General features: G+C 40.8%; 1 protein-coding gene across 1 annotated transcript in view; it reads left to right on the top strand.

Annotated features, from left to right (window-relative positions):
* USP24 (ubiquitin specific peptidase 24) overlaps positions 1–12,206 on the top strand; it is a 4,679,666-nt gene that overhangs the window by 3,557,942 nt on the left and 1,109,518 nt on the right. The window contains exon 48 of the mRNA XM_044085508.1: positions 421–641. Coding sequence (XP_043941443.1) covers positions 421–641 — 221 coding nt within the window. The remainder of the gene's footprint in view (positions 1–420; positions 642–12,206) is intronic.

Here is a 12,206-nt window from a genome sequence, read left to right as displayed (position 1 = left end):
CAGATTTCTTGTTCTGTTATTACATTACTTTTACATGTTTATGCTGTTGGAGTTTGCAGTAATACTTATTTGATTTTGTCAAAGGTAGTGCATTGCATCACATACTGTTTTTAGACTGCTGCACTTAAGTAAATTTTACTGCAAATGTTCAGCTGACAGAGTTAGTGCAGTTTCTTATGATAATTTGCCAGAATGATAAAAAGCTTGGCCCATTTGGTATTTGTATGTTGTATAGAATTTTGTCGAAGATTTCTAACAAAAACTTGGGATTGTGAGATGTGCTAATTGAAATTCTTGTTAAACATGATTAGTAAAAATTAGTAGGTCTCTTTTTTTTTTTTTTTTTTTTTTTTTTTAATTATAAATAAGTTGGCATTCTTACATCCTTAGTCTAAACAAATATTCTTTTCTTCTGTGCAGTTCCCTTGGATTTTAAATATGGAACCTTATACAGTCTTAGGAATGGCTCGACAAGATTCAAATTTTGAAATTGGGGACATGGGTAAATGCACGGAGCAAGGAGGAAGTGGCTCACCTCGTAAGAAAGGTGCACCAACAGAAAACTATGAACTTGTTGGTGTAATTGTCCACAGTGGTCAAGCACATGCTGGGCACTATTATTCATTTATAAAGGATAGGAGGTAAGTTAAATGCTCAAAGGAATATAGATAGTATATTAATTATTTAGCAAACAGGGAGGATGTGACATTGGCATTTTGCTGTACATGGTATGTGCAGTTTTCAAGTTAAATAGCTCAACAAGTCATTAAATTAGTTATTTAGAAGCTTGCAAACGTTTTATAGTCTAACAACAAATCAGCATATCAGACAACTTGCTTTATAGTCTGTTTACTATTCTGTTGAAGAAAGGCATCTATTTAGTTTTGCTTCCCAGTGAAGTGACTCTGGGAACTAGTTTCCATTGGCCTTGTCTGTTTTGCTTTTTAAATACCTAATAGTCCAGTCATACCTGAAAATGGTACGACAGTGTTTTACTAAAAAATTATATGAAATTGCTGTAGGTAATAAGTTTCCCGGTCTGTGTTTCAGGTTGCCGAGATATTTTTTTTCATGAATTCTAATGATTCATAATCTAATTTATTCTAACAAATTTCAGATTGTACTAGAACTCCTCTTCTGACACTGACGAGCGCTGCTGTCGGAGATGATAATATGACTTTGCATCTTTGCTTCTTAAGAACATCTCTTGCTTCCTCCCTCTGTTTTTCCGATCCATTTATCTTTTTCCCCTCTCCCTGTTTTGCCATATATTTCCCTGTGTCTTTTTATCCTTGGTTTGAAACTTGGAAGGTAAGTGTTGAGCATGGTGAGTTTTCATCAATGGCAGTGTGATACTTGTTCCTGTGGTTCCCTCCTATACTGCTGATCAGAAGTATAATTCTATGTATGCACTGTTTGGGAGAGGCAGGAGTGAGTCTTCCCAAATTACTTTCTTTTGACCCAAAGACATTCATCATTTTCCAGTTGCAACACCTCATGAGCCCAAAATGACATTCAGCAGGCTAATCCTCTTCCTCGCCCTTTGGAATGGATGATCTGACCACTAGCTAATTATTCCTATCTCTCACTTGTATAGGAACATTTCTGCCAAGCATTACAGTTCCTGCTCGCTGGCTACTTGTACAATGATCATCACAGTAGATATTTTAAAATGTTCAACACAGTAGTCATTGCTGGACATCCAAGATGGCTGCACACTGATCAGCATCTTGACTTCAGGTCTCCTAGTGTGAAAACAGAAATTGAGAAAAAGGAGTGCCATCAGAACTGTATTTTTTGGGTAAAATTTAGTTACTGGCTAGTAAGCACACTGTCTGGATGCTAGCAGAGAAGAAAATGGGAAAACCTGAAAGAAAGTCAACCAGAAAAGTTAAAGACAAAACACTGGGGAGGATTCTGCAGCTATTCAGGCTTCAGCTTTGGTTCAAGAGATGGCGTCCAGTAATTTAGAGGAGAAAGTAAATCAGATTTTCTTAGAGGTGATTAAAATGAAACACTGAAGGAATATATTAACACAAATAAAAATAGATGAATCTTTAACTAGCTGTTCAAAACCTGCAAAAAATCAGAGGCTGAAATGAAAAAGCTGGCTTAACTGATTCTTCTCAGTAACCAGTGATAGAGTTAGAAGACGATGCACAGATGGAACCTGGGATTTTCTGCTGTACTAGGGAAACTGGAAGGAACAAACTGTTACTTTTATGAAAGCACAAATAAACAACTTGACTGGTGTTCTACAGCTGAATTTGTTAATTGGAAGGGTGCATTGAGTGTTTTCTCCAAATCTGGCCATGAGAAAGCAGCCAAGATCTCTATGAATAAATATGCAGTCATACCAGGATACAGAGATGATCCTGACAAAACTGAGGCAGAAAGACAAAGTATTAATAACTGGAGACAGTAGTGTTTGTAGAAAATGATTGCTTCTCTTTTGTGTGGTGTATATTGAATAAATGTATCCCAGCAATCAGGGAATGTCGAGAGGCAGGTGCGAGTTTCACGCTGCTGTATCCAGTTGTCTTCAGTATATTTTATCCTGGAGAATCAAAAGCATTTTTGATACATAACAGGCTGAGGAGGAAATGAAAAAAAGGTTTATCCAGCGAAAAGTGAGCCAGCAAGCCGAAGGAAACTCTGCTTCTCATTCTTCTGACATTCAAGTGTATAAAGAGACTTTGCCAGTGAAACCTTCACTAATGGTCTGAAAGAAAATGATTGAGAGAGAGAAGAAAGCACAGGAGTTGACTAGAAGAATTAAGAGCATCTTATACTTGAACAAGATTCTGGCGTTGGAGATGGTAATAAACAGGAAGACTAGCAACACTGAAACTGGTGAATAAATGGGATACTATAAAGTATCTCTCACATTTGTGAACTCTGACTTTGCAAGAAAATAATTTGCTGAAAAAGACTGGATTTGTGTTGACTTTTTTTCAAGCAACTTTATTGAATTAGCACTTGGGACGTAGGGAAATTTACATTCATATAAAAGTAATCAAACTACATTAACATAAACATTATTCTTCACATATATTGCTATATATATCATACATCCTAAGCAATATTACATAAATTATTCAATTCCTGCCTTCTTTAAATGAGAAACACCTTTATTAAACCATTACTTAATACATAGGCGTTCATACATTTATATAAATCAAAACAAATCACACCAACACAATCCTGGTTGCAAGCATTTTACATCATAAACCATGCTGACGCACTTCCAGTTGCAAACGTTACACATTATAATCCACCCAGTCTTTATCACTCAAACATTACATAGCTCATTTAAGTCCTGCCCCTTTTAGACCTCATTACTCTCTTGTATGTAGTGTTCCCACAATTCCCATTTGTTTCCTATGAGTTTGCTCATACCCTTTTCTAAAGATCTCAGTTTCAGTTTTATCTCTGTTACATTGATATATTCACTACTTCTAGTATATTTGGTTTAGATTTTGATTTCCATTTTCTAGTAATTGTTTTTTGGCAGCCACCATTATTAGATACAGCAAGGCCTTACCATGTCTAGGCAATTCTGATTCTGTGTCATAGCTCAGAAAAAAATCATCTCTCTCATCAGACCAGTCTGCCTACCCAGCATCAATAACAGTGCATCCCACAGGGAATCCTTAAAGTCCACCAACTCACAGACTTGTGTTGCCTTTGTTAAACGTTTAGGTGGGCTGTAATGTAAAAGCCCCACTTTGTCATTAAGGTTTAGAAGGGCACTAAAAGGGGGAAAGTAACTAAGTAGAACAGTTTTTGTTCTTATTAGTATTTGCATAAAACATTTCATGATATAAACTGCATGGTATATATATAGTAAAGCAGTTTTGTGTAGTGTATAGTCAAGAGTATTTTAGTTGGGGGGGGTCTTTGCAGTGACTGTTGTGTGTGTTAAAATTATTGAAGTAAACAAGTACTCTTTAGATGTAAAAAAATAATAGGTTTTACTGTATAACAAGAGAAGAAAGGCTAGACAAAAGCAAATTTAATATCAATATGCTGCAATCTTGGGCTGATGGAGGGTGTACAGTTGCACTGATAAGTAGAATTAAGATATTTTCACTTGTTTACAAGGGTGAACATCTCGATTAATGCCCTTGGCTTAAGTTATAAACCAGTGTTTTTTTTTTATTAGCAAGTAGACTTTAGACGCAAGACAAAATAATGAAAGGCAAGATATTAACTTATTTTTTTCCATTAGCAGGAGTCAATAAATCTGCAGCTGAAAGCAACTTTACATTCTGTTCTGAGTGAAATTTGCAAAGATTCATTGCTGAGTACTTTTCCATGGAGACGAACTGTCTGCAGGTGCAAGCAATTAATCTTGAAGGTTCTGAGCAGTTGAATAACTAGGGTGGGGTGAGAGGGGCAACTATCCAGGTGCATATTGTTGCAGGGGTGAGATCGGCCAATCCTGATTTGTCTCTTTAATGCAATAATGGCTTTTATCCGGTATCACATTTAAGGTCAAACCTGCAAGCTGTAGCACTCTATGTGTGGCCTGAACTGTAGCAACTGCTTGCTATAGTTTAAAAGTAAAAGCTTTTTTTAAGTAAAACCTGGGCACTGTAGTACCCTGTGCTGGCAATGCATAAACTATAGCTATAGCAAGCAATTTGATACAGTTTAAAATAATTTATTTATGCTAATTAAAATGTGAGTGCCATAGTGCACAGTGGAGTCAGGGTATAAACTGTAGCAACTGTATGCTACATTTGTAGCAAGCAGTTTGCTATAATTTCAAAGAAAAAAATAATTTTTTATCATAAAAAATGCAAAAAGGGGGGTTGGTAACAGGGCACAGAAATGTGAATTGAATGGCTGGGGTATGCCAGTGGTAGGAGTGGACTTTTTTACCTTCTTCAGTGGTACAGCTTGGGGGAGGGCATGAATCTAAGTGTAATATGCCAGCCATTGGCTTATTACAGTGAAGTTTTTTTTTTGGGGGGGGGGGTGTTGTAGATGTAACTGTAATGAGCCAATGTCTGTACTATAGTGATCAGCTTATTACAGTAACATTTATTTATTTATTTTACTTTTTTGCTTCTTAACTTGAAGAGTTGAGGGCACTGTTTTTGTGATACCAGCAGAGGGCACTGGTACAATGGCATGCAATTCAGTGAAAAATAGTTTGAAATTATTGGAAGTGAATAAGAGATAATAGCCTGCCTAGCAACCATAATACTTTAATGCATTTAATAGACCAGTGTACAGTTTAGTTTTTATTTAAAGATAGCCAGTGCACTTTTCTTAGGGCTAAAAGGTAATATTTTATGAAAGCATACAAGCTCTGTGAAGGAACTAGAGTTCTTAAGTGAAAACAAAGGCTGAAGCATATGGTTTAACATGGATAACCATAATTTTAAGTTAGGTAATGCCTGTGGGTACAGCCTTCAGTTGGAAGCAATTGTTCCTGTTTGGAGGGAATGCGGGTGTTTTAAATATGTAGTTATTTTTGTGTTTGAAGGTTTTCATTAAAACTAATAGTCTTGAAAATGTGACGTAGGTTCAGATGGGAGATGAGAAAAAAACAACTGTATAAAAGATCAGCCTGCCAACAGTTGGAAATGCACATTCAAAAAACTGTCACGTATAATAGGTGGGAACATTAGCTCTTTATCATAATGGCTGTGCTGTGCATATTATCTTGAACATAAATGGGCTTACAGGTGTAGACAAAAAAGGAAACAGTATTAAATTATATTAAGAAATGCAGAGTGCAAATAGTGCTGCATGGGAGACTGGAAAAATGAGCATGTGAATTTGACAAATGAAAAGATCTCCGGAGGGATATTTATCAGACAATCAAGAGACAAAGGAAACATTATCGAGGAGGATAAAAAAGATAGTAATGGTAAATTTGTGGTAGTAAGGGGATGTTGGCAAGGGAAGATGGATATGCTGACATGGGTACCTATTACTTGATCGACAAGTCAAAACAGCGACACTCACATGTTCGACTCCACATCATCGACACTTCATAACATCGACGTTTCAGGTAAGCGATCTTCCCCCTCACAGGACCCATGGTAGCACTCGTTTCTGTCTTTTAACGCGCAAGGTTTACGTCAGTCTTCAAAATGTACTCTGACAGCATTGTCCTTACCTTCTTAATAGTGAAACGAGTGCTACCATGGGTCCTGTGAGGGGGAAGATCGCTTACCTGAAACGTCGATGTTATGCAGTGTCGATGATGTGGAGTCGAACATGTGAGTGTCGCTGTTTTGACTTGTCGATCAAGTAATAGGTACCCGCTGACATATGTTACTATTCTACCAAAAAGTGCTATTACAGAGCTCAAGAAAATTTTGGGAGGAATAAATCTGCTTTCAACAGGGAATATTTATTATGTGGAGACAGGAACTTGACTTTCAATAATGGCGGTGCATCTGGGAACAAGAAGGGACTATATAACAAAAGAGGTAGTTTTCTGAAGAAATTTATAAAAATATTTGGTATGGAAGATATGAATTCAGTAGTAGGAACTTTGATAGAATCTACATATTATTCCCCAAGGTACAAACACTAGTCCAGACTAGATAGAAATTATGTTTCAAGGAAACCTTTGAGTTTAATTAAAAGCTTCAACACACATCCAAAAATTATTTCACATCATGCATCAATAAAAGCTAAGATGTAAATGCAGTGCAATGAAACAAGAATGAGGCAGTGGTGCTTTCCCATCTACTTGTTAAAAAGCGAGGAATTTAACAAATGGGTAGTGTAAATTATTCAGTAGTTATTGGGCAAGATAGAAATATCTTCAGATGTTATAGCTAGTGAGTGGGATAAAATGGAAATGGAGTTTAAAAACGGTAGAAATAAAAAAAAGAGATACAATTAAGAATGAATGGGCATTTAGAGGTTCTGACAAAGGTTAAAGTATTGCAGAGTAAGGGGAATCTCACAGAACGAGAACAGGTGCAAATGTAGAGTGCTAAAGAGAAAATAAGGGAGTATCTGGATAATGTGCTTCGGCTTAGAAAGACCGCTGTTAAGCAATTGTTTTTGATGATAACTCCAGAGCATAAAAACTTATAGCATAACGACTTGGGCAATAGAAAGTGGAAAGGGTTGTTGCCCAAATTAGGGAGCCTGTCAATAACCAGAGATCCTGTAGAGGTTTTAGAGATATTTCAGAAATGTTATGAAAAATTGTATAAAGTGGAGAAATATGAAAATAATTAAAAGCACAAATGGAAATTTTTAATGGATGACTTAACTACTCATTTCAATTTTAAACTATGGTTCTAAATTGTTTGTCGATACTAGCTAAAAGAATGTCAAAAGTGTTGCCAAAGTTGAAATCAGTGTGTTTTTGTGGAGTGGAGTCAATCATTTGACCACATTAACAGAGCAATGATGATTCATGGGGAAGAAGAATGCAAGAAAATACTGCAGGTTTTAGTGGGTCTTGATGCAGAGAAAGTATTCAACAAAGTAAGCTGGGATTTTATGATCAGGACAATGAAAGCATTTGCATTCATTGATACAATAATAAGGTTAATTTGAAGGATATATGAAGGATTGTAGGCAATAATTAAATTGGGAGGGTTCCTCTCTGATGAGTTGTGTTGGAGCAGAGGAACCAGGCAGGAGTGTCCCCTTTCTCATTTTTTATTTGCTTTGTATTTGGCACCATTGAGAAAGAAAATAAGGCACTAAGAAATGCATGGATTGATATGATAATCCAGATAAGCTGGCTTTATTTGTAGATGATATTATTTTGTACCTGATAAATCCATAAAAGGACATCTCAGAAATGTGGAACATTTTGAAACCGTCTTTTTGGGATGTAAAATTAATGAAGATAAAACAAAGCCTGTACATGAAAATTATGTACCCACACATGAATGGGTTCAGCAATGCTCATATTTATGGGAACACAGTAAGATGAAGTATTTACCAGAATAAACTCACCAGAAACTTGGTTGACTGTATCGCAACAAACATTTTCTAACTACAAATGCCAGACTGTCCCTTGCACAAGCTCTTCTCCTCCCCTCCTTTGTATATGCTACCCCAGTACTTACCAACATCCAAACTACTACTTTAAACAAACTCCAACTAACTTACCACAAGATAGCTAGATTTATCACAAACTCACTATACAATACACATCACTGCCTTGCTCTAAATACTCTCCACTGGTTAGAATTCCCCCATCTTCTACTGCTGTCACAACTTCAAATGTTATACTTCATTCTTTACAAACCTTCATCCTGCCCTGCTCTGTCTTCATTCATCTCTATCTACACTCCTCCTTGGACTCTCCATACCTCTAATCAGCAACTACTACAAATCTACCAACCCAAGCAAATAGCTGACAAACTCCTATATAAACACTTTGTCACCCAAGCCTGGAACGAACACCCAAGAGATGTTTGTTCCATCATTCACCCATCCCACTTTAAAGAAAAACTCAGACTTCATCTACTCAACTCCAAAACATGTCCTTGTCAAGCCCCTACGTAAGCTCCTCACAACCCTACTATTTACATTTTCAGTCCCTCCACATACAGCTAAGTACTCCACTATTGTGGATACTCATTAAACTCTACAGTCAATACTGCTGGACTTTACTCTTTTTGTAAATATGTGAATATATTTTTTAGTGTGTAAAAATATTGATATGTGTATATCATGTGATGTTAAGTTGTCTATCTCGCCTTCATTCTTGCTGGATGGGTTCGGAGCCGACCTCGGCTCCGACTCGGCCACTCTAAAAGCTCGAGAGTTGGTTCCACCGGCTCGAGGCTCCCCTTATATCCCACAATGCTAGGCGAGAGTTACCTCAGATCTCGTTTGCCGCTACAGCTTCGAGGTTGGTTGTTTCTACTGGTTCCTGGTGAGTACTATTTTCTTGTGAAAATTAGACTTTAAAAACCCCTTTAATTTAATATTTTGTCTTAGTTAGTGTAGGTTAGAAAACTTTTATTCCCTACCCAAAAAAATTTCCGTTTCTTTCCCCAAGAACCTTTGGTTCTTCCCTTGGGCCTACAGGCCTTTCCTTCCCTAGTGGAGTGTGTGTGTTTATAGTAGTTTATTGTAGTTTAAATTACTAGTATTACTACTTTTTCATTGTATTAATCGGACAGGGTATAACTAGTGTGTTTGTGTGCGTGTTTGTGTACTCCTGTTCTGTCAAAATGTCTAAAGAAGCAAAGGTCTCCGGATTCAAGAAGTGTGATGCGTGCTGTCAGAAAATGTCTCTGACAGACGCTCACACTTCTTGTGTCTATTGTCTGGGGCCTTTGCACCTGCAGGACTCCTGTGCTGTGTGCCATGGCTTCAGCCCCAGGGTCCTGCAGGAAAGAAAAAATAAATTAATTCTTAGAGGCTTACTGAAGCCAGAGGATTCCCTGTCTGTTTCAACAGGGAAGCCCTCTAAGGCATCTAGGTCTTCGGCTCCGGCATCTGAGCCGAGACCTCAGGTTTCTCAACCTTTGCCTTTATCGGCTCCGGCTGGAGCCGATAAGTCTCAGTCCACAGTTTCTGTGGCTCCCTCGGCTCGGCGGGCCGAGGTTATAAGTTCCGTGTCGGCTCCGACCAGACCTTCGGAGCCGACAACTAGGAAGAGGTCCAGGTCACCATCTCTTGGCTCCGTTCATTCGGCTCCAGGATCTCCCCTGCTGTCTGAACGGAGCCAAAGGTCTCACTCCTCTAGGTCATCGAGGCTGTCGGATCATGACCTTCAGAGGGTAGTGAGTCGACTACTTAAGTCCGAGGCACTAGCCCAGATGCTTCAGAGCCCGACTCATCAGTCGATGCCTGCCCTGGTCCATCAACATTTTCCTCCTTCGACTCTCTTGAGTTCGGAGCCGGGTCGCGTCGGAACCGAGACTGTGATGACGTCGGAGCCGATACAATTGTCTTCGGCTCCGTCGTCGGCTCCGTTTTCTTCTTTGGAAGAATCTCGGCGCCGGACTTCCCTCGTCGGCTCCGAGGGGGTGGGTGGCATCGGGCCCTTGTCCGGCCCCCCCCCCCCTCGGGGCTCGGCGCTGGTGAGTTCGGCTCCGACATCGGCCTCGGAGCCATCACTGTCGGTGCCGAGGGGTTCTTAGCTCCTCGGAGCGGGGACCTCTGGCTCTGCCTGACAGGGGTGCATTCGAGGTCATGCGGAGTGTGTTAGAGCCTGGCTCTACTCCACAGTCGGCTCCGTCCGCCCCTCCCTCTATGCTGCCTCAGGGTAAGTCGACTCACTCCCTCATCCCGGACCGCAGAGAGCCAGCTCCTCAGGAGCCCCCTGTGGGGATTTCATCCTCTTCCGAGGCCTCTCCTGATTTGGCAGAAGAGCCCCCTCGGAAGAGGAAGTGTAAGAGGAAACACATTGACTCACCTGAGTCCATCACGTCAGACACAGATTTGGATGATTCTGAGGGTTCCCCCCCGTTCCCCTTCTGAAGATGTCTCATTTGCAGACATTCTGGAGATCCTGAAACAGAGGGGAAATTGGCCAGCCCTCAACCCTTCGGAGGACGAATCTGTGTATCTTGAGGCGTTTGGCTCTCGTCCTTCCACCTCCTGGGTGTCCCCCTTGACCCCTCATGCAGGTGGTTGCTAAGAAGGCATGGACGGCTCCTGATTCAGTGGACCCCACTCCCAGGAGACCTTCTAAGTTCATAACAGCTCCAGCAGACAAACAATTTCTAACAAAAGGAGTTTCTGTGGATGCTATGGTGGTAGCTGCTGCCACAAAGAAGGAACTAGCTGATCCTTCAGTACCTGTCCATCCACCTAACAAGGAATCTAGGTCCATGGATAGGTGCGGGAAGCGGATGTTCTCCTCAGCGACATTTACCATGCGTTCGCTGAACTACCTGTGCCATTTTACTCGTCTTCAAAGGGACTTGATCAAGGAAGCGAGTGAAATGTTAAAGGATCCTACAGCTGCGGGTTTCCAAGACAAGATGAACACGCAGCTGGCTACCCTTAATTCCATATCCAACTCCTCCATGCGCCTCCTTTCTTACGCGGCTGATGGAGCGAGCAGAGCCGCAGGGACAGGTGTGGCCTTACGTAGGCACGCCTGGATGCGGCTATGCAATTTTGTGGACCCTTTCAAGACGTCTTTCACGAACTCCCCTTTTGATGGATCATCTCTCTTTGGTCCTCAAGTGAAAGAAACCCTGACTAGGTGCGAGACTGATGGCAAGACCCTTTCTGCCGTCGGAGTCCGTTTTCGACTCCTTCCAGGCCTTACCCCAAAGGCCAGAAGGGTGGAAAGATGTGGTTCCGTAAACAATCTCAAGGGACTTCGCCTGACGCACAGAGTCGTTTTCCTGCCAAAGGCAGAGGTGGGAATAACAATGGTAGACGTCGCCCTAGGGGCAGGGGGGGTCCGCAGAACCAGGGCAATCGGGAAGCCTTCCCTGACAAGCCCTTTCAGCATCCCTGAGGTGTTGCCCGACTGCCCATCTTCGGAGGCAGTCGCGGGAAGATTGTCACTGTACCCAGAAGCCTGGCTATCCCTGACTCAAGACAAATGGGTACAGTCCATTTCCGAAGGCTATTCTATCCCCTTTCTTCGTTTTCCAAATCAGTCAAAAAAATCCCTTCCAGATGTTCCACCTGCTCAAAGGGATCTAGCAGCTTTGGAAATTTCAAAACTGCTTGCAAAAAGAGCAATTCAGCCAGTGCCAGCAGACCAACAAGGATCCGGAATCTACTCAAGGTTCTTTTTAGTTCCAAAGAAAACAGGGGACTGGAGACCGATATTGGATCTCAGTGTCTTGAACAAATCAGTCAAGAAAACAAGATTTCGGATGGTCACGCTGCAATCCATCCTTCCCCTTTTGGGCAAAGGAAACTGGATGCGCTCTATAGACCTTCGGGATGCGTGCTATCACATAAAATGAACAGACGCTCCAGAAGATTCCTCCGCTTCAGGCTGGGAACCAGTCATTTTCAGTTCAGGGCCCTGCCCTTTGGTCTCACCACTGCCCCGGTGTTTACCAAATGCATGGCAGTGGTAGCTTCTCACCTGAGACGACAAGGATTCCAGGTGTTTCCATATTTGGACGACTGGCTCCTCACAGCTCCCACCAAGCATCTCCTTCTGATGGCCAGAGATTATACTTTTCGCGTTTGTCAAAAACTGGGTATTTCAATAAATTGCGAAAAGTCTGTTTTGTCGCCTTGTCATACTATTACCTACATAGGCGCAAATCTAGATA

Source organism: Protopterus annectens, chromosome 10.part0 (genome assembly GCF_019279795.1).
Source record: "Protopterus annectens isolate FY-2018-M chromosome 10.part0, PAN1.0, whole genome shotgun sequence".
Classification (NCBI taxonomy): Eukaryota; Metazoa; Chordata; order Ceratodontiformes; family Protopteridae; genus Protopterus; species Protopterus annectens.
This window is presented reverse-complemented; position numbering and strand designations above follow the sequence as displayed.